This window comes from Leptodactylus fuscus, chromosome 9, assembly GCF_031893055.1.
Source record: "Leptodactylus fuscus isolate aLepFus1 chromosome 9, aLepFus1.hap2, whole genome shotgun sequence".
NCBI lineage: Eukaryota > Metazoa > Chordata > Amphibia > Anura > Leptodactylidae > Leptodactylus > Leptodactylus fuscus.
In genome coordinates this window covers 61296583-61323278 of record NC_134273.1, presented here as the reverse complement: position 1 = coordinate 61323278, position 26696 = coordinate 61296583, and the positions used below count along the sequence as shown (strand labels likewise).

General features: G+C 41.8%; 1 protein-coding gene across 3 annotated transcripts; it reads right to left on the bottom strand.

Moving 5' to 3' along the window:
- Positions 1 to 346: 346 nt before the first annotated feature.
- Positions 347 to 25741, bottom strand: EEIG2 (EEIG family member 2). Of its 3 annotated transcripts, none has more exons than XM_075287419.1 (13): positions 25662 to 25741; positions 24533 to 25135; positions 20642 to 20762; positions 19639 to 19668; positions 19066 to 19182; positions 14894 to 14940; positions 13716 to 13819; positions 13505 to 13600; positions 12056 to 12094; positions 6164 to 6350; positions 4879 to 5006; positions 3438 to 3507; positions 347 to 2415 (listed from the first exon to the last, which is right to left on the bottom strand). In XM_075287419.1, exons 2-13 carry the CDS (start codon positions 24679 to 24681, stop codon positions 2373 to 2375), a joined length of 1131 nt encoding a protein of 376 aa, XP_075143520.1. In that variant the 5' UTR covers positions 24682 to 25135; positions 25662 to 25741; the 3' UTR covers positions 347 to 2372. The 3 variants fall into 3 exon arrangements, with proteins under 3 accessions (XP_075143520.1, XP_075143521.1, XP_075143522.1); XM_075287420.1 differs by having other exon boundaries at positions 25625 to 25725; XM_075287421.1 differs by lacking the exon at positions 12056 to 12094 and having other exon boundaries at positions 348 to 2415.
- Positions 25742 to 26696: the final 955 nt, after the last annotated feature.

Here is a 26696-nt window from a genome sequence, read left to right as displayed (position 1 = left end):
CAAATATTGCAGTTATTTTGTGACTTAACACAATTTAGATCACCACTGGCATTCCCCCTTTTATTTTACATAAGTCACTGACGTAATAAAAGCAATAATATTCTGTACAGTAACATCAACCCTTCTCTCAGGCAGATGGCATATAGGATATCTCCTCTTCATCTAATACAAAGTGGCAGGTGAAAATAATCTGGATAAGGAGAAATTTCTCACCCATCTTAAAGGGATTCTACCATTAAAATAAAATTTTTTGTCGATCCCGGTTTTTGTCGGTATGCAAATGAGTTCTCTCGCAGCACTGGAGGCGGGCCTCAATGCTGCCAGAGAACTCTCCAGCACCGCCTCCATCTTCTTCAGGAACGGCCTCTTCACGCGTCTGCTTCTGGCGCCGGGGGTCAAACTTGTAGGCCTCAGGCAGAGCCGACTGTGCATGCCCACAGGCCACAATAAAATGGCTGCTTACTTACTGTGTAAGTCGGCGCAGTCGGCTCGGCCCGAGGCCTAGAAGTTTTACCCCCGGCGCCGGAAGAAGACGCGTGAAGAGACTGTTCCTGAAGAAGATGGAGGCGGCGCTGGAGAGTTCTCTCACAGCATTGGGGACGCCCCCAGTGCTGCGAGAGAACTCATTAGCATACTGACGAAAACCAGGATTCCTACCGAACGGTGACGTGGAGAAGACATCTAAAGGTAGTAGAAGAGTAGCCTTTCCTAAGGCTATTCCCACGTGTCAACCAGAAAAAAATTTGATTTTAATGATAGAATCCCTTTAAAGAACATTCATTTTAGGCCATGCAGCCTTATTACAGCATGACAATGCTATGGAGCTGTTCAGAGCTCCCAGAGAGATGCATGGGGCTTCTACTGTACCTCTTTATCCATATGGAAGCATACAGAGCTTTTTGTCCATATGACTCGGAAATAAAAAAAAAAAGAAAAAGACCAAAATAAAAACAGTTAACTCTTTGGTAAGTTCCAGTTTTCTCACAAATCTTGCAAAAAGTGCCTTGAGGGGTTGGCCACTTGAAAACAACTTTAATCTAAATGCCTTTTAATGATAGCGTTACGTTACTTACTAGCCAGTGCTTCTGACACCTCCGCAGCTTTTTCATAAGCCACACATTCTGCTGGTCCCGTTTTGTCACTACAGAGTTCCTCTCCATAACAGGGTGCCATAAACATCACTGTCTGAACAGAGTCAGTACTGAGGAGTCTGAATGATGTGCATTGTTACATATTCTTCCACCAAGCATCATGTTATGGATGGGAACTCTGTGCTGATGAAACGGGGTCAGCTATACTGCGGGTGGGCGGTTTACAAAATCTTAGAACTGCTGCATAGGTGCCAGAAATACCTACTAGTAAGTAATAGAACTGTAACAGAAATGAATGGCCACCCTATGTAAAGGGGACTATCCTACCGTAACAAAAACATTTGCTTTCTTCAAGAAATAACGCCATACTTGTACCTGGTCTGTGTTTGGTACAGCAGCTCAGCCCCATTGACTTTCAATACAGCTGAACCGCAACACCAATGGACAGACATGGCACTTTTTCTGGGAGGAAGCAGATATGTATATCTTATCCTAGGACAACTCCTTTAAAGTAAGATTTTTGCTCAAAAAAAATACTTCAGTTCCATGTCCAATCTGTTGACTTCCAAGCTGTTGTGTGCATACTGAAGACTACAGATCAATGGACCACCTCTGCTGAAGAGGCCACATAGGTATCCCAGGGTTTGTAGGAATATCAATGTGTACCTAATATTACTGAGACCATCTGTGCATCTTATGGGTTATATTACTGTATATCCTGCTGCTAAGCTGATGATTTAGCCTATGAATTGCACTGTATTCTGCTCTATACCCATTAGCTGCTATTAGGATATAATATCTAACACCAATAACCCTGGCTGGTCTGATGTCTACCATAAATCATTCCCCATAGAATACAATGTCACTGAACTGATACTAGCTCTTATAGATAGACTAAGCCTACTTGTGACTTCTGCAGCGATTGTCTGGAAGTAATGCAGCTAGTATATAAAGAGGATGTCAGTCACAGTCAAATATGTTCACATCAACCCAAGTGCAATTGCAATCCATGTTCAGGGGAGATTTTTATGTGATTGACCTGATCACTGGTGATTCAGATGCTACAGGATCTTGTGTAGAATTGAAGCCTGCCAAGATAACAACGAATGTTCATATTCACAGAGGGATGATCGGAAAACCATCCTTGACCCCTGGCAGCACAGCATGCATCTTCATTTGGAAAACTAAAAACCTGTTTATTTTTTTCCATAAAAAGTCTGCAAAGTATTAAACCATATAGGCTGGATAGTAATACTCCACCCAAAGACCAGTCTTGTCTTCTCAGCGTTTGATGACAACCTGTTCATATGCCCCTGCGCCAACCCTAAAAGAAATGCAAAGGAGGTCGTCAGAACAAGGGCAATTTAAGATCTATTTTAAGAGGATCTTCAGTATTAAGAATAGTGCTAAGACTATAGCCATACAAGACTAAAGTTGTCTTAAACAATGCAGTGTTACCCTGCCTGCATTGCATTCAATAAAAGTATGATATCACACTGACTCATGTGGTCACAAAAAAATTCTTCAATGTCATTTACTTTCATAGATGTGATGATGCAGTGACTTTGTAATTAGGGTTGAGCCGATCCTGACTTTTCAGGATCGATTTTAAAATCCGATTTCCGATCATTTTTCATTCGAACCCGATCTCGATCCCAATTCCGATCCCAATGCAAGTCAATGGGATTTTTTTATTAATCGGAGATCAGATTTTAAAAGCAATCCTATTCACTATACAGCATGGAATATAACAATTGTTAGAATCCACGCTGTGTAGTGAATCACTAAGTAGCCAGAGGATTTATTTTAATCCTCTGGCTACTTAGTCCCCCCCTGGTGTCCACTTACCTGCAGAGATGGCTGGTCCGATGCCCGGTGTTCTTCGCCTCGCTGAATGGAAGCAGCCGACACACAGCCTTAACCCCCTGCGCGCCGGCTGCCTCCATTCATTCTAATGGGAGACTAAACTAACATGTCTCGTAGCTACTTACCTCCAGAGATGGCTGCTCTGCTGCTCTTCGCCTCGCTGCCGCTCCAGCTGCAGTCTTCTTCTCCCTTCGCTGCCCCCTCCCTGCCAGGTGGGAAATACTACCGATCCCACCTAAAAAGATCGTGTTCAGAATTCCGATCGCAAAATTTTCTTGATCGCCGATCGGAATCCGATTTTTTCCGAACACGATCGCTCAACCCTATTTGTAATCTTTGGCCAAAGTTGTGTTTTTTTTTAAATCCACCAATAAGAAAAATGTTCTTACAGTATCAGTATACATATACTGGGACACGTGAGTCCACATAAGGAGGGGTGGGGGCTGGAGGTCTTCTGTGAGGTAGTCATGTAGCATTTACCTGTTTGGCAAGTGATGACTCCCAAGAGCAGTGCTCCCTCCAGGTCCTACAAACAGCCTTAGACCTTCCTCTAAAAGAAACAAAGACAACAATATTAATACTTCAAATAGCTGTATTATTTAAGGGAGCAGATAAGTGGCAGCAGATTCAGGGTTAAAAACAAAAAAAAGAACCAATGCCAAAAGTTCTCCATTTCCCACGTAAATCTGCCTTAAAAAGGACCTTTCATGCCCTCCTGCACGCACGGTTTTATATACCGCTAGAAAGCCGACAGTGCACTGGATTCAAGGAGGGGCGTTCCTCACAGCACAGCTGGACTGTAAGGAGAGCCCTTCTGATGGTGGGCAGAGAGCGGTGCCAAAACTAACGGCATCGGTATCTCCAGCCGCTGGGCACAGAATGGGAAAGCCGACCATGTTCTGAATTCAGCGCACGGTCGGTTTTTTAGCGGTATATAAAACCGCATATGTAGGAGGACATGAAAGGTCCTCTTTAAAGGGACACTAATCTCAGAACTGATAAAAGTAAACCGGAAATAAATCATCTGATACTTCTGTTAATCTGCAGGATTTTCTGGATACTCCCAGTTTAAAAAAAATATATAAAAATTCTTCAGAAAACACAGGGGGAATTTGAGGTACACGTTTGGCACAAGGCCCTTTTTTGGCAAAAGGCCTCAAGCTCCGATCCGCGCCTTGTCTGCCACATTCGCCTTGGCCTGGCTGATTTAATAGACCTCATGCCTTGTATAGATTTCCATTCCAGTGCTGGGACCTCCAACAAATTTATGAAGAGGCCATAAATCTCTCCGTCCCTGCACCCATTGGGCTGTTTATTAAGACTGGTGTATGATATGCCAGGGTTAAAAAATGTGTCCTGCAGGGTTTCATTTCCTGCCAATATGTTAAATTTTCAGCTACTGAACAGCTGAGAGGTTAGGCCTTGGCAATACTGGAATCCTTAGGGGGGAGTTTAATGGTGGATCTTCTAAGACAGAGAGAAGATTTTTCCTTGCATATTTAAATGAATTTCCTATTACTTAGAGAAAAAGGTGTAACCCCCTCTTAGGGCTCGTTCACATCAGCGTTGTGAACTCCGTTATGCAGGTTTCCGTTTCCTGCCTAAAACAGAGCAGGAGACGGAAACCTGCAGGAGTCTTTCTCACCCATTCATTTGAATGGGTGAGAGAGATGTCTGGCCGTGAGCGGCGGTGAGCGTTTTATGCTCTCCGCCGCGAAACCGGGTTTTATATTCCAGACACAGAGTCGGACTTGCAGTACTCTGTGTCCGGATAAAAAAATCCGGTTTCGCGGCGGAGAGCATAAAACACTCACCGCCGCTCACGGCCGGACCCGGTCTGTGCTTTCCGTCTTCTGGCATGCAGAACGGAAAGAAGAACGCAGGTGTGAACCTAGCGTCAGTCGGAGTTACTGATTTTTACCTTCTGCACTTGAGTCTAGGGTAAAGTCCTGGCTTTGGAGAATGGTTTCTATAACATCATCTGCATCCACCCGGGTGGCATCCACTCTTTTTAATTGTGACTCAACTGAGTCCTGTTTCACTGGAAGCCTATAGGCAAGAAAGGTAGTGTAATAATAAGCACAGAGGTTTATATTGTATTTATCATATGACAATATGAAATTAGACAGCCCTATAAAACATAAAAGAACAATTCAGTGGAGGCCAGACATCTGGGCCATTCACCAGAATGGAAGAACCTCAGTCCCCCACTTCAATGTTGTGGCTATATCGTGGTCATACATGTGCACAGTACTCAGCTGCTTCAAACAGTACAAGAGACTTTAGACAGAGCGTTAAGAATCAGACTCGACTGTCATTGCTTTCCAACTCATCCTAACCACATTCATGGCGTAGGGCAGAATAGGGGACTGACATACTCCTATTTTGTTGATGGATGAAGTCATAGCAGTTTGACCTCCACTGATCTAAAGTGATAAAAGGGTATTCCAGTATAAAGCATTTAGGCTGAGGCCCCATACTGCAAAACGCAGCTTGTATATTTTGCTGCAGTCTTTTTTAAGCCAAAACCAGGAGTGGCTATAAAAGGAATGGGAAATACATAGGAAACGTTTATATTTCTATCTACTGCTCAATCTATTCCTGGCTCTGTCTCAGGACAGAGCAAAATCAGCACCAAACAAATGGTGCATGTCCGCAACGTGAGGGCCATAGCCTTAAATAGGTTTTTTAGACCCCAATGCTTGTTTAATATTAATGACCTCTCCAAAGGATCTGACACCCGGACCCACACAAACCAGCTATCCCTGTAGTGTACAGAGAGTAATAGGAGCAGAGCAGCAGCTCCATCCACTCTATAGCAGTAGTACCATGGAATGGCAACTCCGCATCTATTACTTGAACAGGAGCAGAGCTCTTTCAGCTACCTGCACGATTTTGTAGTTTCCTGCAAACGCACACATCCAGAATTGCTGATCTGTCGAGGTCTGGGTTTTGGACCCCCATAGATCAGATACTAATGACCTAACCTATGAATAGACCATCACTATTAAGTATGCATTAGGGGTGGGAAACTTCCTTAAAGCAATGGGAGAAGGAAGGGGTGGAGATCATATAAAATAAAATATTCTATATTATTGTAATATATTGAAATATAAAATAGAGAATATGGGGGGGAAAAAACAGATCACAGAAGTGTTTGCAGTACTCATGATATTGATGTCTCTGTATAATGTCTCATGCTGTACCTGCTGAGCTTTTCTGATGAAGACCCCTCTTCTTTAATATCCTGGTTGAATGCCATAGCTTTGTTGCCATCATCTTCCATTGGTTCGGGAATGCTTCCAATACCAGTGGAGGCGCTACCTACCGATGTGTTCCTCCGATGGCTTAACTCCGACAAACTGGAAGACCGTGAGTGGCCTGTGCTGTATCCTGAATTAAGGGAACATTGTATATAAAATTATATACGGTCTGTTAAAATTCCAAAAATGAAAAGCTCAAACAGATATACATGTTACAATTATAGACCTTCTGCTGGAGTTCACAAATTCACTCAAAATGGTTTACTTAACTGGACACTTTCAGCTCATGTCTATTCATGCAGACTGGGACAAATGCAAAATAGCATTATAAATAATACAAATGACTTTCTACATGGATGATTCCAGTTGCATATGATTATACAGTACACTTATTATAGCAGAGCTATTCTATTCTAACAAGTTATTCTCAAATGTTCCTTTACCATACACTTATCATATAGGCTCCCAATACCATATACGTGCATTATTATATTATTATAGGAGTGCATTAAAGGCAGTAACACCACTACAGCCATCTAGTGTCAGGTGTATCATCCAAATTGTATGTTCCAACTTTTACACAATTACACAAGTCAAGCCACACTTTGCCAGGACTGTCTCGGGACTGTGTGTTTTAGTAAATACTTGTATTCCCCATGAAAAAAATTATTCCAGTGCATCTCTAAATACTCTGTTTTGTCCTGTTCCTCTGTTATTCCTCCTGAATATTTAGGAATAAGTTGACAACTGGGGTGCTGGAGATGTGGGCAGGTAGAGGGGGATATGCTCCATGTTTTCTGGTCCTGCCCTGCATTGTCCTCGTTTTGGGACGGTGTTAAATGGATCATTTTGCACTAAGACCTGGTTCTATTGGTTTGAATTTCAATGCTCTGGGGAATATCAGACGCTCCTGGGCTCTGGACCTATCTCCTAGACCTGTGTAGTGTATTCTGTTCGCGGTTGCCACGGGCGGACAAGTCTTTACTCCCACAGTTTTGTTGAATTCCTTCCCTGGTAACGGATGTACGGTTCACTAGACACAGACCTCCTAGTTGGACCTCCTTTCGCTCGCCCCCGTGTTCGCACCCCCTTGATTACCCTCCCTATCCTTCCACTTCTGGTCGTTCCCATCCACCCCTTTTTTTTTCCTCTCTCTTATTCTCTCCCCCCCCCCTCTTCTTCTCCTGCCTCCACCTACTTCTTTCTCCATTCTTCTTCTGCCCTTTAGTATCTTACATGGCTGGACGATTCTGGGGGCCTCCCTGATGGATCTGTCGGATACTCATTATTTTTAACTGAAATCGCTGGCCGAAAAAGTCCGCCTTGCAGAACTTTTTCGTCTGAAGAATTCTGTTGGATCTGCACAGACACCCAGTAAAGATGTGAACCCATTGTAAGAATGTTGATAAACCTTACAATATCTGTACAACAGAAAAACACCCAATCAGATCACTTCTTACATTTTCAAACCTTTGCTGTAAAACTTAAAGCTGCAATGTGATTGGTTACGATGAAGAATAGTTTTTTTTTTTCTTCTAAATATAACATACAGATTCTAGTAGCTACTGGGTTTTTCTGATGTACAAAATAAATCGGTAAAGAGATCGCCAAGATGCAGATTTGTTTTTCAGGCCAGGTAGTCAAAGTCATATGTAAAGCAGGGATCAATTCACTGGTAAACAAGTCTAACTGGCTCACAATCCTCAATTTACATTCAACCAGCTACAGGTCTGCAGTAGTATGGCATAAGTGTTATCTGCCGGGCTCTTACTGCAAGTATGTGACAAACTTTTATCTGACATGTCCTTTACTCAATCACTGGTATTCTGCAAAGTGTTCTCCATGGCTGTCATCAGCCGCAGATACTGGATGTAATAGCAAAGTCCATATATAATCTCACTTACCTAAAAAAGGTTTAAGGCTGAGACCCCACAGGGCATCCCCTGGCAAAAAATGCTGCAGGAAAACCCGTGGCGGCAATGCATCACGGTTCTTCCTGCAGCACTTTAGACAGAAAGTTTGCAGACCCATTGTTAGGATATTTTTCAGCAATTTGTGCTACAGCAGCTCTTTTGTTGGATCGGACCAGACAGGCTAGTTCTTGTAAACCGTGGGCTCCCATTACCCTGATGCCGTTTCACTAGTCTTTTGCAACTACTAACCACTGCATACGGGGAAACACCTTACAATAACTGCATGCATTTTTCAGAAAGGTTGTATGTTTGTTGACTTTTAATGTAATATTGGCTAAAAAGGCAAAAAAAAAAACAAAAAAAAAAAAAAAAAACAGTGTACATTTTTACAGGCATTTTTCTACAATGCATTTTAAAGCATTTAAAAATGCAACTTGTTAACCCAGCCTTATATAGCCTTACCCATATAATGTAGGCTAACATATAGTTAAAACTTTTGCATATTAGGGCATTTCCTACTTTTTCTCCTGCTTCTTTTGAATGAACGCTGAGCAGTGTACAGAGCCATCTGCTTTTGGTTCCATACACTGTATGAAGAACTGCTGATCGGTGTGGGGGCCAGGTGTCATACTTGCACCGATCTCAAATTAGTGACCTCTCTTATGGATAGGTTATTATTTTTTGGCCTTGAATATCTCTTTTAAGGTCATGTGCACATGGTAAAGTCAGGCAATACTGTTTAATTCAAGATATAAAGCTAAACAACCGTTAGGAGATGAGGTATGCTGCAATCCTCATTGGTCACCTATACAGTCAATGATACAGTGATCCCATTTTCTCATGAAGAACAACAACAGCAATCAACAACAACAGCAAACAACAACAACAACAGCAAACAACAACAGACATCAGCAGCACAGCCTTCAGATCATTCAATATATAGGATGGGTGTGTCACAGTCACAGGTCGGCTGGCAAGTCAACACAGACTGAAGGGGATATTTTGTCTATAGCTTTAATGGCTAGGGTGCGGTCTTACCCTCCCCTATAACAAAGCCTAAACCTGCCCTGAAGCAAAGCCTATCTGTTTATTACCCGTCTTGGTGTCTGTTTTTTAGGACATTGACACAGGAATTAAACTATCTTCCTGGCATGTACAAAGTGAAAGGCAAATATTTGCTTTCCGCCCTATACAAATAGTAAAAGAAAAGAGGAACTGTTACAATGAAACAAAGACCTTGGGAAAAATAAAGTGTACACTGAAAAACATTCTTGAAATTCACTGAAACCGGCCCACTACTTAGGATGACAGGATTGTACTCATTCCTGACTGTATCTACACAACAAGTATTCGCTTTTGGAGCGCGGCCATCTACATCTGCAGGGGGGGGGGGGGGGTGTTCTCAGGTGGGAAAAAAGTAACAGGTGAGCTTAGTGTCAGACTAGGGATAAGGTGCCTGGGCGAGCTGGTTTTCAACCCCTTTGCAGAAAGTAAAAGTCTGACTTGCTTCACACTGGAGTCAAGGATTTGTAGACATTGATATTAAAGTCAGACGCACCATTTGACCAGAAAGAAAACATAGGTTGGCATGTACCCCATTGATTTATATCAGGTCTATCACAGGAATAATCCACTTCAGGTTACATTTTGCAGAAGCAGAATACAAAATGGAAGCTGTGCAATGATTGGTTGCTATGGGCAACTAAGATAGTTTTAATAAATAATTAGTTAATAATAAATAAATAAATGCCCCACTCTGTGTTGCCAGTATGAACAGATTTAGCAGTTGTCAAAGGAGATGGGGTTACATCAAATAGCTGACACAAATGGACTTCTCCTGGGGCAACACGGTGGCTCAGTGGTTAGTACTGCAGCCTTGCAGCTCTGAAGTCCTGGGTTCGAATCCCACCAGGAACAAAAAGGAGTTTGTATGTTCTCCCTGTGTTTGTGTGGATTTCCTCCCATTCTACAAGGACATACTAATAGGGGGAAAAAAGTACATTATGATCTCTATATGGGGCTCACAATCTACATAAAAAAACAAAACAAAACAAATGGACTACCTCCTATAAAGCTCACATTGTTAACTTGCGATATTGCTGTATCAAGTCCTTAGTTTTATAGATCTCTGCTTGTTTTCATTCATTCCACTTACTCCCAGTGGATAAAGATCGCTCCATGGTCATGTGATGGGCGCTCCATGGTCATGTGATGGGCGCTCCATGGTCATGTGATGGGCGCTCCATGGTCATGTGATGGGCGCTCCATGGTCATGTGATGGGCGCTCCATGGTCATGTGATGTACACACAGTCACAGCACCATAATCAGACATCAGACAGGCAGAGGTCGGATTATGATGCTATGTACCTGTGTATCCATCACATGACCATGGACTGATCTTTATCCACTGGGAGTAAGCACAATGAATGACAAACAGATCTAGAAAACCATGAAACATGGATACAGAAAGTATATTGGAAAATTGTACAACTTTTTATTACACAAACAATCACATTTGTTATTCAATGTTGGTATGAAAGCGGATAACCCCTTTAAGACTTGCACTCTGTATGTCAGTTTTAATATATTTCCTGCTGGCACTAACTGTGCCTGAATTATTAAGGAGCTCCGGTCTCTCCATAATTCAGGTGCATTCGTGGAATACAATAGACTACAGATCCTGCTGCCACTATTATAAAGTATTAGGGCTAAGGGGACAGTGGTCCGGAGAGGAGTATTTTGCCAAGCTCATTTCATCATCGCTCACCCAATAGTTGAACAAGAGGTCAGGGATGGGGACGTTGGCACTACTGGACCTGACCTGACTTCTGAGTATGAGATATAGGGACATTTTAGCAAGGGCTTTCCTAGCTAAAATGTGTCTTATAGGGCTTTCCTAGCTAAAAAGTGTGTCTTATAGGTCGGATAGGCAGGCTGATGTCCTTGTCCACCTTGATCTCTGTCCCACTAATTTTCATAAAATATGGTGGATGGGGCACAGAAAGTGGGAAGTTGTGCATTTTTGGTACACAAACTCCTGTGTGTCAAAAAAGCGCCTCAACAATTCATATCTACACCAGAGGGAATAATAAATATCCCTCAGCAGTGTGTATGGGATGGACGCTCTCTGGTAACACGCAGTTACAGTATTGCTAGGGAGAACTTGTTTAGTATAAGGAAGTAAAATAGGTTAATAAATTATATTACAAAAAAGCTCACCAAACCCTCCCCTACACAATAGTGAAATAAAACTGTTAAAGTTACACTTTAATAGAGCAAAGAATACAGTATACTGGGCTTTAGTGCACCCTACTGACTTTGAAATGTAAATCATATTTTGTACCCACACTACATCCCTGTAATGCTGTCCTGTATAACACCCCTAAACAAAACCAGCTCTGCAGGCGGGGAGAGATATGAAGTGTGATTCATATAGACTAAAGTTCAGGTTTCAGGTAAAACCAGTGTAATTTGGGTTGGCCTCAGGGTACACGTCTGTGGTATGAGGTCTGTAAAACCTGAAAAACCTATAAACAACTGGCATTCTCCTGTAAGGTTACGTTGCAGAACCGTCACAAAGTCCAGCATATTTGCAGATATTAGAACCAGCTTGTAAAGTATTAATATACAGACGGATTTAAGACCTCGGCAGAAAAATATTGCAAACAGATTGGTCCTTTCATGGGCATTTTAAAAAAGCTACAGGCAATAGGGCACAATGGTAGTTGTCAGTCGCCATCAGCCTTGAACTGTCTAAACGTGTTATATATCATCTGTAATAAGTATAAGCTTCAGGCAATTGTGTTAAAGCACATTACAGAACAAAGGCACCGGTCCTCAAGCAAGTATGGCACCAGAGCAATGCCTTGGAGCACTGACATTTTGGAAGCACAAATACCGTAATACACTAAAAAGGCAAACCTTCTAGGTTGGAGTCTTTGGCTCTCTGCTCAGGTCTGTCTATGGAATATAGATATAGGATTACTGGTCATTAGCAACCTAAGGAAATATTTATTTGAGTAACAGCAATGTTAGGCAGTGAGTCATCCGAATGCCGAATTTTATTGCTTAAGAAATGTGCGGCAATAACCTTTGATACAGTTTACTCTTTATGTCACAAATCAAATTTCTGTAGGATAAGAGATAGTCAGCAAGATCTGGTCAAGAATGGGTCATGGGGTTGGAATGTTGCGAAATTGCTTTTTTCGCCTCCTCCAAGAATAATCAACAGTTTCCACTGCTTTACGGGGCACGTTACAGTGGTAACACCATGTCTCTGTTATGTATGTCTTTTGTGGATTTGGAGGAAAAAAAAAAACTACAATGAAGTCTTATGCAGATGAACTAGTTAGACACTGGGGCAAGGCCTTTAGCCCTGGAATTATTGATTTTGCTGCTCAAGTAGGATAGATGATGTTATAACAGTGGGAGGATCAGCCAGTACTGCACAGGGGGGTGCAGGCAGAAGATGGCAGGGGTCTGAGAGGCAAGGAAGCCGAAGGTCCGCCTCCAGTCTACAAACTGTCTCATTTGCATAACACTTCAAATTAGTTTTTTCTTCAAAAGTGTGACATACATAACAAAGGTTGTTTGCTTCTGTAATGTGCTCAGTTCGTGGTGGTACGCCTGGGTAACAAGATAGACTCCATTCAAAGCCTGTTTGCAATATGGTGCCACCCCCTAAGCCTTCTATATAGCATTCTTAAGATTCCCAGAGCCAAAAAAATAAGAACCTAAACAGTGTGTTATAGCTTAGAGAGGTTGCTGAAAGAAAAACTAATCTCCAAGGATCCCTGCTCCCTCTTTCCTTCCATTATACAACAGCTCTTACATCTGATGAAAGGCTTCTGCCCTGAAACATTACACCATATCAAAAAGCGAAGGCTGATACATAGATATATTGGCAATCTTAAACTCCTGGAATGCTGTCAGACTTCTTCTGGATTACAATGTTATGTAAAGATTCATGTGACGTCCCTGGAGCATTACACAGCTTCTTAACCAGGTTTAGCTTTTGCATAGGGGTCCAGGAACTTTAGACTGGCCATATAGTCATCATATAGAGGACTGTAGTCTTCTCGTCCAGTATTCCTCCTGGCATCCTCATAGACATGTATACACCAGTCAACTCAGTAGGGAGAGTGGAGTAAACTACTGTCAAACACTTCTGGCAGTGGCTCATCCCCAAAAAGTAAAATAATCTGGCATATTGTAATGTTAGATGTCATTCGTATCACATCTACCTGACTGTATAATAATAAGAAGTAGAAGACTCCACCACAGAACCAACAGGTTGAGCAAGATTAAACCTTAAATGTGAAGACAAACCCTCTATTGTCTCTTTTCCTTATGAATATATAGTGGTTGTACCTGATGCTTTGGATTGCTGACTGGCATAACTTGACGTCCTGGAATGTCCACAAGCTCCAAGTTCGTCGGGGACGGAGGCACTCTTTGATGAAAGGTCTCAAAATTAGAGAGAGATATGTTACATTAAAATTGAGAATATACTATGTACATGACAGTTGTGCAACCTGTGAGAATATTAATGAATGTATATTAGGAAAACAAATGTACATACCGGCAACTCCTAAGTGCAGTTTCATAGTCTCTCGTCCTTTCCTATCTTCGTGCAAAGAGTCAGAATCTCCAGGGGTTGCAATTGAGGTGGCGGTGGAAGGTGCCCTGGAGAAAAAAAATAGGGGATGGTAAATATGTATTAAAGTCATTTTTAGATAGGCTATTCCACACCTACCTTTAGTATGTAAATTGCCCCAGTAGATTTTGAATAAGTCCGTTTTTATTCATATGCTAATCAGCTGCCACCGTGCACCGGAAGTATCTGTGTGCACTGTCTGCTCTATGTGTATACACATAGAGCAGACAGTGCACACAGACCCTTCCGCTGCACGGTGCAAGCTCATTAGCATATGAATAAAAACGGACTTATTCAAAATCTACTGGGGCAATTTACATACAAAAGGTAGGTGTGGAATAGCCTTTCTAAAAATGACTTTTCCCAATGATAGAGCCCCTGTAATGGTTTCCTATCTAAAGTAATCTCTATATTAGTGATTACGAATTGCAAACCTATTCCTATATCAGAGGGGGAAAATATATTCCAATCACTTTCAATAAACAATCTAAAAAATAAAGTGATGGTAGTCCAGGAGGGAAAAGAGGATTATTCATAAGTACAAAATGTATCTTTTGCTATGGAGAACCCAACAAATCCTATTACAGGTCCCATGTACTGACTGGTGCTATGGCAGCAGAGGTGGGTGGCTCTCCACTAAAATCATTATAGGATTACACTTCTTATGGCAGTTCACAAAAAGAAAGTTGAGCTTAGAACTCCAACAGATGTAAATGGATGCACCAATGGCCATAACATCAAGTCAGATTTCAGGGATTTGTGGGACCCGGGTTCTGAATGTAGGTGCGGGCCCCAGAGAGGGGAGCAGCATCTATCAGATATTGATGGCATTATATATATATATATATATATATATATATATATATATATATATATATATATGTCTGCAACAGAAAATACCCCTTTTAATGTTTCATTTTCTCCTACGGCATTGTAGGAGAATAGAACATACCATACTCTTCATCATATCACAGGTGATTGTTGCGGGCCACAGAAAAAAAAGACAACCCATAATCAATTTACTGTCAAGCTGCCCCTTTTCATCACAATTTTATTGATTCATCACAATATAATGCATTACGCTTTTTACATACGCAACTCACGTTTTAAAGCAGGGGTCTCCGGACATGAGCTGCATGCTGATTCCAACCTACAGACAAATACATGTACGAGTAAGTGTATGTAAGCAAACCTCACTATTAGGAAAATGGCAAATTCCATCTTTGCATACAATCATGCACTGGGCATCATCTGTGTAAGAATCCCTGCCAAGTAGCATGTCTGGTCTATTGTGTCTCCAGTCAGATTTATGTACTTCCTTATAAAATCAAATAAGTTTTTGTCTCTCTGATTTGATTGTAGTAGACATAAAGAGATAAATGACTTTTGCCATACTTCCCTAGTCGCAGATGATCATCGTCACATGTCACAATTAAGATAATCAAGACATAGCATCTCTGCATTCTGGCTAATAGAGGGGGATACTGAGCAGGAGACCCCCTAGAACTCAAAATGTCCTAACATGACATTTAAAAGAAGTATCCACATTTGCAACCTAATTTTTTTGTTTTAATGCATCTACCATCAAATGAAAAATGAAGTAATTGCAAATAGTCTAACATTTCCAAATGCTTTTGTGCCTACAGCTCCTATGTACAGGACTAAGTATCTCTATAGTAAATATGTTCGTATGAAGGGGCAGGTACGCAGGGCATCACTACAGTGTTGTGACTGAGGATCTTCTATTTAAAACAAGCTATAAAATGAACGGGTTTATGATTTAAAGGGATATTCCCAGCTCGCCTGTTCACCACCTTGCAGGCTGTCGCTCTGCTCACTTCCTGGTTTTCTCAGTGAACTAGTGGGCGGGGTTTCACTTGCTGTCTCACAAACAAAGCCAGCTCTGCTATCTTTCTTCATAGCAGTACATGTTTCCAGTCAGTAATGAGGGATGGTTGTAAATAAATTAGCATACTATCAATGGAAGATGCACAATATGAAGCTGATGTAGCAGAGCTGGATTTTAAGTGATGAGAATCCCAAACTTACATGCTACAGGACTGCAAGTCAGCTTGAAATATACCCACTTTTAGGTCTGTGTTTAATGGACTCCCTGTCTCAGCCCTTATCAACAAAATTCAATTAGCCGACTGATAACTGGAAGAGGCAGAGATAAACAGCTCAGAAATACAAGCTCCAAGCACTCAGCTCCCCCTTCCTTCCTGAGAGCAGGGAGCTATGTCACTTGTCCTGGGCAGAGAGATAAAGTGCTCAGAAATACAAGCTGCTCCAAACAATCAGCTCCCCTCCCTCCTGAGAGCAGTGAATTACGTCACTTGTCCCGGGCAGAGAGATAAGACCATCCCCAGGTTTGTGGTTATGGAAACACAGTGTAAACAATGAAATGGAGAAACTCAGATAGTAGTCAAACAAAGCAGTTTTGGTTAAGCAATGTATTTAGGAAAAGTTTTAAATTCACATAAGCTAGCAGTATAGATAGGATCCTTGAGATGGGACAACCCCTTTAAAATGTGAACTATTAATTCCCTTATATATTTACATAGGATCACTAACCGGACTGTAAGCTCCAGTAAAACTTTGCGCATGCACATTTTGTTCACAGAGTATACACAGCATTTGCTGTGGAGCGCAATGGAGTTTACTGTGATGTTGCCAAAGGCTGTGCTAACTATCAAAGCCAAGGATGAGGTGTTTGGCATTGTTCACCAGTGCAACCCCGGGCAAAAGACAGCATGAAAGCGCCCTCATGGAACACAATTTTCCATATTGCAATAAACTTCTATAATCAAAAGCTATGAACAGAAAAAAAGTTATAGGCCCCGATATTTCACCTTATAGACGCCCCTTAAGGCTCAATTTTCTCTATAAATCACAGTATTATCTGCAAATCTGGAATCTCCTATAAAAAAAAAAAAGCTAAACTAAACTTGCTCCAATTATCACAAAAAGCCTGGGCTCACATCCTGTTATTTTCCTCATAAACCTAATGAAAACAAGCTGATGAAACAATGGAAAACCACGGCAATATCTGCCCAGAGCTTTTAGGAATAATACATTTTGATCCAATCCCTCCGGCAGGGCTTGTATTCTGTACTGGTAATGGGAACAAGACACGAGAAGCGACTGCAAAAGTGTTTATATCCCAGAGCTGTAAGTGCATTAGCCAGGAAGAAGCAGATTTAATAATTCACAATGATCTCCTCCGATAGACTGGGACTACATCCTTGTAATGATGGAATAGCTTCTAGTGGCAGCTCAGCGTAGGCTTTTATAGAAAGTCAGGCTTTGCCAATATCGTATTCATTAGCTAAGACGAAAGGATTGCTGAAGGGCATCGGCCATCATAATGCTACAGGTCTGTTTCTGCACAGATCACTAAAGAATGTAAGATTATATATATATATATATATATATATATATATATATATATATATATATATGTATATATACTGTTATCACCCTGTTCCAATGCATGCACTAAGTGTAGGTATTACAAGTGTCACCCCCATCCCAGCCCTTTAAGAATATATAATTTAGTATCTACCACTACAAGCTCCAAGCTGACCGGCTTTTCAGAATGACCTCACATATACTACTAAAGATCCATGAATGGGATTGGTTAAAGCTTTTCATAAAAGACTCAGCAAACTAAAGCTCATATAAACCAGAAAAAAAATAGATTTTGTTTCATCCGGACAAACCACGTCTATATGCCCTATTACGACATATGGATATCAATGTTTTACACCACACATCCCCTATGAGGGAACAGGTGATAAAAACTTAAAGGGGTACTCCGATGTACATAATCACATCTATATTTGTAGATAATTAAAAGTTAAACATTTTTGCAAATATGAGTAATTAAAAATTCTGCAAAGTTTTAAAGATTTCCTCTAACCATCTTAGTAGTGACAGTCTGTTGTCTTGATCGATTGCCAATGGCTACGACTAGAGATGAGCGAATACTGTTCGGATCAGCCGTTCCGAACAGCACGCTCCCATAGAAAAGAATGGAAGCACCTGGCACGGCGACCGGCCGCCGGCAAAGTGTACGTGCCAGGTGCTTCCATTCATTTCTATTGGAGCGTGCGGTTCGGAACGGCTGATCTGAACAGTGTTCGCTCATCTCTAGTTATAACCACTAATGCTGAAACTTTCTATGGTCTGGGACTTGTCAGGAACCCAGCTATGATTTTCTTATTGTAGCCGGGTTATCCTGCAGGGACACTACATGTATCAGAAGATATCCCGGCCACAATAAAGAAATCATGGCTGATTTTCTGACCTTAGAAAGTTCCTGCATTCATGGTCGCATCCACTGGCAACCGATCAAGACAACAAACTGTGACCACAAGATATTTAGAGAAAATCTTTAAAACTCTGCAAAAATGTTTAACTTTTAATTATCTACAAATTTTAAAATAAATTAGGTACACGGGAATACCCCTTTAAGTGCTGGATGGTATGACACTAACTTTTATCCATCAATTTAAAGGGAATTTCCAGGGAAGGTTCCTATACTTACTTCCCTTGGGTTCCTTTGTGGATGAACCATGTGTTTCCTTGATCAGAATCAGCACTCAGCCCCCCCGAGTCGCCACAACGCCTCCCTCCTCTCCAATGTTTACTTCTAATTAACTGTGCTATGGGGGCTCGGCCGAATACATTATCATAGTAAGACCAGCCCGTAATACAGGTAAGTGCCAGTGAACAGGCAGAGCAACTTGAGGGGCAGTTGTTGGTTCCAGTATTAAGAGCGCTAACAACTCCTTTCTCTTTTCTGTCAGCTGTGTTTTTGGAGTTTTTGGAGGTGTGGGGACACTAGACTCACAAACTGTATGTCCCCTGTACTCTTCAGGCAGATTATTTTTTGTTTGCAGTGGTGGATACTACTATTACTGACCTGTAGCTTTAATATGCTGATGGTACACGGGGCTGCCAGAGCTGCTTTAAAAGGAAAAAGTTAAAAATGCTAAACTGGGGCTCTTATAAAAACCGTATGGAAGGAATAATACTATAATATAATTGAAAAACATGACTGTATCTGTGCTGATCTGTAATCTAACAATCCATATCAGCAAATTTTGTGGATTGTAAAAGATCTCACAGATATCTCATTACAGGGATGAAAGAATTTCCGTAGAAAAGTTAGACGCTACCAGCAAATTTCAGGGTGCAATGGCCGTCTCCTGAAGTTCGTCCAGCTTTTCATTGCGACCACCACAAAACATGATATAGTAAATGTACTAACCTTTAATATAGAGTTATCTTGCCTCGTGTTTTTGGTGTCATATCCTTCTAAGAGGCACCTCCGAATGGTGTTGCCAGATCCTGCAAATTCGGCAAGATTCAAGTCTGCAAAGCCAAGCTGAAATAACCAGAAATGACACTTCAGTATGAAACATATGCAAAGAACATACTTAGTTTAAAATGCAGAAGCCACCAATAATCAGTAGTAGTCACCAATATAGAGAGACATGCCACAAAATGAGGGGTGAGCAGCAAAATTCTTGACACTGGCTATCTTCATTCTATACAGGAACGAAACTTGAAACTTGCCCAAGGCAAATCCTGTTCATGCCTTCCCATCTGTCAGTGATGAATTATGCAATCGGATGTCTCACTGGGCAGAGGGACTTTTTGGACCACATTGAGCTACAGATCCCAGGTATTACCATAGCCTATGCCCCTACCATAGTTACATTACTGCACTGACAGATATATAGGTATACATAGATAGACAGACGTCACTCTATCATTATATATATATACTTTTCTACCCATACAATTACATAAGCACTAATGGTAATAACTAAAAGTTTACCTTTGCGTATGCTTTTCCGCCTTTCAGCTCCTAAAACAGGTAAGAGCTCAACATCAGTCATTTAAGCTTTTTACATGAGAAACTTTAAGATAAGGCAACAGACACTCAAAGGGGGACATATAACTTAGATGGCAGTCAGCCGACAACTTCCAAAAAGATGGTCAGATAGTCCAGTCGATGCTCATCTAGTGTATGGTCACCTTAAAGGGGTTGTCCTTTTTATTATTTAATACTGCTGCTAGTGGGGCCATAAACAAACCACTAGAGATGAGCGAACACTGTTCGGATCAGCCGATCAGAACAGCACGCTCCCATAGAAATGAATGGAAGCACCTGTGACGCTGATTTTGCTGGCGGCCGGCCGGCGTCACAGGTGCTTCCATTCATTTCTATGGGAGCGTGCTGTTCGGATCGGCTGATCCGAACAGTGTTTGCTCATCTCTACAAACCACCATTCACCGCCCCCAGCTCTACATCTCCAGCAGCGGCAGCTCCATTTTATCCATCCCATGCCAACTGACCGTCACAGGCCTCAGAGGGCACTTCTTCACATACGACACGACACAGCAGTCATGTGCTGTTTGTGAGGAGGTCACCGCTGAGGCCTGGAATTGGTACAGCAGTCCTCTCACAAATGGGATATCACAGGTGATGGTGGCCGAGGGACCTGTATACGGACAAACAGAACTGCCGGCACTGGAAACAGAGGCTTGTGGAGAGCTAAACACTTTTGTGTGAAGTTTCTGGCCCCACTCGCAGCAATATTAAATAATAAAAACATGACAAGGACAAACCCTTTAAGACTTTGTAGACGCTGATGCCGGAACATTCTGCCACAGTAGCCGTCACGTTTGAAAGTAGGATAGCATGTAGCAAGTATATATTAGATTGCACAACACCAAGACAGAACCATATATGTCAATATGATCCACGACCAGTCATGTTGCCAGTGTGAACAGAGTCTAACACCTTCCTTCCTGGAGATAAGTGACGGCAGTCTTACCTTACGTACAGACACTCTGCAGACGCACGGATCCAGGATACCAGAGGCCGCACTCGCACTCATCTTACACATGAAAGAAAATCGTTTCTTCCAATGAACACTGTTGGCTTGAACAACCTCTCTAAAAAAATAAAAAATAAAACATGAAGTAAAAACTGACACATAAAACATATAGTAATTACGCGCATTGGGTGAGATTTATGAAGATAGGCGTTTTCAGTGCTAGTTATCATATCTCCTGCGCTGGCGGAGGGTGGGCCCGATTCATAAGGAACTGCCTCCTCATATATCAGTCACTCCCTTTGTTGGGGCCAGACTGAAAATTAAGTAAAAAAAATCTGCAAGGACCTGTGACCCCCGCCCATTCTACACCATGGACTGTTCCCTTTCAGGACATTGTCGAGAGCAACATAAAATAGAAAAAAGTTGCAATTTTTTGTGACTTTATTATCCCTTGTACATCAGAAAACTGGCATACAAGGCATGATAAATCTGCCTCATTGAATGACACTGAGCTGCAATACCAGGCCATGCCATACAAAAAGCATGGCGCTGTTTCTAGGCATAAACAGACTCTTTTTTTCCAATCTCAAGCAATGTGAAGCTCTAGGCCCAAGTAGGTTTCTCTCAATGGCCAAGTTGGGAAGTGACAAGTATAGTAGAACTTTTCTGAAGCTTCCTGCTGACACGTACAATAAATGTATTTTATTCATGACCCGAATGATTCTAGACTGATGAAACCTGCAGGTCACTTCTTTGTCGCTTGCAGATGTGGTTTTGGCCGCTATGGTCGCCCATGGAAACAAAACACAAATGCTCACCACATGGCCGAGGTAGGACATTGCTTCCTGAGAATCTGACTCATCGCTTCCTCAAGTGAGTCACATGTGAGCGTGGATTTCTTCCTTTTTCCACAGATCAATTCGATTACAAGTGCTGGGCTTGGGACACCCAAGCTTACTAAGCACCCTAAAAATACACGCAGGGCTCTCGTATCCGTACAGTCACAATACAGGAAGCAGTCACAGGCATCACATGGCGCTGATCCATTACCAGTCACATGGACAAGGACATTGGGTGACTCTTAGCCTATATGCCAGACCACCATTGCAATGTTACCCTAAATTAGATCTTCTTGTCCCCCCCTTACTAAGGCTAGCGGCATCTAGCTCACCCTTCTCACCATCCTTGGTAGTTTAGTTCCATATAATTCATGATTTTGCCTTTCCAGAAATCTTTGCAGAACCACAAAATGAGACTTGGGATTGTTTTGTTAAGGGTAACAGCTGCAGTTAAAAGCATGGCGGAAAGAAAGGCAGGCCGAGCCACTGATGAGATAGGTAAATCTATGAGAAATGAATGATGATGATGATGATGATGATGGCTGGACACCTTCCAATGCTCCATTCAGAGGGCCACACGTTTTGGGCTCACTACACACTAAAGGCAGAGGAAAACTCTGCAGCAAAAATGTTAAGCATTTCCACTATGTTTTTTTTTTTTTAATGCACTTCACTATGTGGGACCTTAACCTAAAATATAAACATCCTTTGGGCCTGTTAGATGCTCCAAAGTACTCACATGGTAGCAACTCCACAATCCATAGAAACGTGCAAGGCGTTTGTGTACTAATCTAAGGTACCAGCATTATACCCGGATTTCTATTTTTTATATCACGCTTAGGTCAAGGACTTGTTAAAACGGCAGCAGTCAAGCCCAGTTATTTTCTAGTTTTCCTCTCCTCTGGGTTATCCATCGTGTCAATGAGTCTATGGATATACGGACTAACAACAAAGTTATAAATGGGTTGTTAGGCAGAGAGTCCCCAGCGTCCACTACTCCACCATGAAGACTAGGGATACATAGTGACATAAAGAACTTATAACAAGGAATCCAATGATTGTCTATACGATAGCACCTTATGTGAATGCAACAGGATAGTTGCAGAAAATCCCAAACCGTTGCATTTTAGGTCAAAGGTTGCACGTGATTTTGCAATAAACGATCACAAAGGAAGTCGCAGGTCTGCGATTTGGCGGTTTCTTACAGCCAAACTGTAGCTCTAACAAAGCAAGTGTCAAACTTTTTTGGTGCCACGACTTTTCTGAGACTTGTCATGTCTGCCTTGAAGGTAAAGACAAGGAAATTCTAAAAAATGATCTTAATACACGACTCACTGCCATAAACATCATATATAAATTTAGGTTCCCTACTTTCCCCTTTAAACGGAGTCTGTCACCAGTGTTAAGGATATTAAGCCAGCAACACAGTTAGAGAGGTCAGACAATTTCTGCGGCTTTCAGAAATTCAACAGTGCATTCACCCCTTGTGACCTCAGCCTTACGATGAATTTCCACATGTATTTGGTTTTTATGCAGTTTCTGAAGCCAAAACTAGGTGTGGATCCTAACGGAAGAGAAAGTATGATGGACATATGGTATTTCTCTTCTTTCTTTCCAATACTGGTTTTGGCTTCAAAAACTGCAACAGAAACCTGAACATGGATTAGGCCAGGGCCCCATGGGACGGACATGCCCGCGGTGGAAACGCCATGAACAAAATTGCGGCATTTCCAGTACAGGCAAAGTGGATGGGATTCTTGCAAATCTCACGCCCACTTTGCGGTAAGAACCGTCGTGCAGACACACCAGGATTTCCAAAACCGGCGTGGTTTTGGAAATCACAGCATGTCAATTATACCTACAGAAACGCCGGTGGTTTCCCCATAGGTATAATTGTAACAAAGTCTGCGGAGGAAAACTCAGCAAACTTTCTGTTTAAAGCGCTGCGAGAAGAACCGCGATGTGTTGCTGCCGCGTTTTTTTCCGCAGCGCTTTATTGGTGCGGGATGTCCCGTAGGGCCTTAGTCTTAATGGGCAATAATGTTTAAAGCAAGTGCATGTTAAAGTCACACATCTTCTGTCTCACCCAAAAAAGAAAAAAGGGGTTTCCTGAACAACATAGTAACTTGTTAACCCCTAGAGGTCCGCTCCAAAAATACTCAATAACGAACCATAGAACCAACCATGCAGGAATCATCCGATATACAGACAACTACAGGATAGTCATTCCACCAGTAAGAAGATCATAGACACCATAAGGCCGTGTCCACAGGTGATGTATACACTCTGGATTTTCTGATGCAGAATTGCAGGTGTTAGAGGAGCAACGTAAAAGTGGATGAGATTTCAATAAATGTCATCTACACGCTGCAAAAAAACCCAAAAACAAACCTGCAGCAAATATTAACCTGAGATCCATATATTAAAGGAAATCCCCAGAACAATAGCATATCAAATGGTATTTTCCTCTTGTGGAATCACTGGTTTTTGAGATCTTTGGAACAATGAGGGTCTTGCTACTTACAAAATTGCAAAAAATGTGAAGTAAGAGAAAGCTCACCACTTAGCTCCCGACCTGCTTCCCAAGGTGCACGATCCGTGCTTGCTACTTACCTCTTTGAAGCATTGGCAACGGCCTTGTTGCTCCAAAGACTTTATTTGCATATTGACAAAATGATAATATCTTGGAAAAATATTATTTGATTCAGGTGGCTCTAACCTATCTATCTGCAGGGCTAGGTTGATACTTTGGGCTCAGGTGGTCCTAACCTATCTATCTGCAGGGCTGGGTTGATATGATGGGTTCTGGTGACAGACTCCCTTTAAATTCATAGCATGTCAATGTGTGTTGTTTGGACTTTACCCATTGCAATACATAGGGTGACATCTGTAGCAATTTCACACATAAAAAAATGTGTGAATTGGGGCAGGTTTAGCTGCTTCACTTTTTAGGCAGATATGCTGCAGAATTTCCACAGGATGGACACCAGATATTCTACTACCATACATGCTGGTTCTTCTCCCCACTAATCCATATGCTAGGTCTTACCTGGTGGACTCTACACTGAAGCTGCCACCATCCAACAAGCGGATCTTACAGAACAATATCCCATTTACAAAAGGAACTGACGAAAGTTCATCCAACTCAAAGTCTACCCGGAACTTGAATTTCTTCTTTTTCATCATCATGAAAGCCATAAACTGGACTCTGGAGGCCACAGGGTGATGAAATGAGTGCCGAATACAAGATGAGAGAGTTCATAAAAAGAGTCTCAATATTTCTGCTGTTGACTGATCTTCAGTGACTGTAAACCAAGCATACGATATAATAATAATCCGCCCTGTAATGAATATTATGATCCAGAGACTGCAGCACAGTCCATCCGTGTAAAAAGGGAAAAGCAAGTCCAAATAGTTACGGAAATTCCAATTATTTCCCAGGAATATACCAGTATCAGCAGTTCACAAGAGCCATCCTGAGCCCATCCCGCAGTGTGGGGCGATGACTGCTGCCTGCTCTGTCCACTTTCCTTTATCCGCCCTTGTCTCGCCGGAGGATCCAGAAGCTGATGTCATTCTGATCTTCTCTAGATTTTTCCTGATACATTTAAAGGCATAATCCCTCCCGTGTCTCATAGGTCTGTATCCAGTCCTGCAAGAGGTGAACAGAGAAAGTTAGAATTTAGGAACGGTTATGAAACTGCATAGCATCTGACCAGGGGTGCACCTTCTTCCTAAAAAGTGAATGCCACTATGGTTAACCCATTCTGGCCTGGAATAATCAATTCTACCAATACAATGGTTAGGTGACTATGCAAAATGCCCAAATGCAAATGTATAGGATATATATATCCAAATATTTTGCAATGGGTATATATATATATATACACAAAACACATGTATGTATGTATATACAGTATATATAAATATATATATATATACTGTTCTGACGGCTATATTTGCCTGTGTGCACGAGTACCTATATGCATGAGCTATGTCATGTATTTTTAGCTATAGAGCCCAGTGATCGGTACAAGCTCCAGCTGTGGAGGTGTGTTTATATGGTGACTTGTCCTGCAGACATCTATGTAGAGCTGCCTGACCTCAGTAATCTATCCTCTCTGCACGTGTAATCCCATACCTCAATCATCCCCCCGGGATTTTATTCCTTGCCTTACCCCTGTGGTTGCACAAGTCGTTCTCTCCGTGTCCCACCCGGCTCGCCCTCTTCTCTAAACTGACTTTTCTCGGCTTCCGTAGCTGTCTGTGTGTCATCTACAAGGTGTTGTCTCATTAGTGACCTCCAATGGATAAATGTGGGATTGCAAGTTACAAGTCTATTTTTTTTTCTCACTTCGAAGCGGCGCATTCACGTCGCACAGTGACATCTAGCGACACACTTGGGTAATGCAGAATGCTATTACCGAGCCAGATTAGTTCTTGGGCAATGTGAGCACAGCGACATCCAATGGACAACAGTAATTCATATAGGAAATGGTGAAGTGCCACGCTTATAGGATCTAGTAGCTGCAGAACCTCAGTTTAGTATTTTATCACTCTGGGTGTGGCAAGGCATGGAGCATTAGCTCACATAGGTATTCATAGATTGTAAGCTCTTGCGAGCAGGGCCCTCAGTCCCATTGTGTGAAATGACTTTCTTTGTAATGCATCTTTCTGTCTGTATTTGAACCCTACAAATTGTACAGCACTGCGGAATATGTTGGCGCTATATAAATAAAATTTATTATTATTATTACATAGGTACATTTGCTAAGAAGGCCACCAAAAACAGCCCAAATCTTCTATATGGGCTGTAAGATTATAGTCAGCAGCGATGCTCCCTGTTCACATTACAGAATCTGCTTCAAATTGTGGTCAGAAAAGTCTTTCAAGAACAAGGAGAAAACAATGGATACCCCACAGCCCTGGGATCTCTTAGTATCTGTTGTTGATCATAGAGCGGATCCATCTTTATTATTTAATCCATTCTCCTGTCTGTATAATAAAACAGGATTAAACATTGTAGGCAATCTGTGTTTTTTTTTTAGAATTTGCTACTTTTTTCTAAACAGCCAAAGCCTGGAGTGAATTCAGCAGAAATATAACAGATACCTAAATGTTTCCCAAATTTAGATCACCGTAGGGTTCTGATGAAGAAGGGGTTAACTGAGAGACAGTATATAGCCTAATGATAAGGGGTGGAGAGGTATGTA

Coding starts and splice junctions, on each gene's coding strand:
- EEIG2 (XM_075287419.1), bottom strand. CDS start 24,681: ATGGCTTTCATGATGATGAAAAAGAAGAAATTCAAGTTCCGGGTAGAC. Junction 5,007..6,163: donor TCATCAGAAAAGCTCAGCAG/GTACAGCATGAG, acceptor TCTTGCCTATAG/GCTTCCAGTGAAACAGGACT. Junction 3,508..4,878: donor CCTAGACTCAAGTGCAGAAG/GTAAAAATCAGT, acceptor TGTTTCTTTTAG/AGGAAGGTCTAAGGCTGTTT.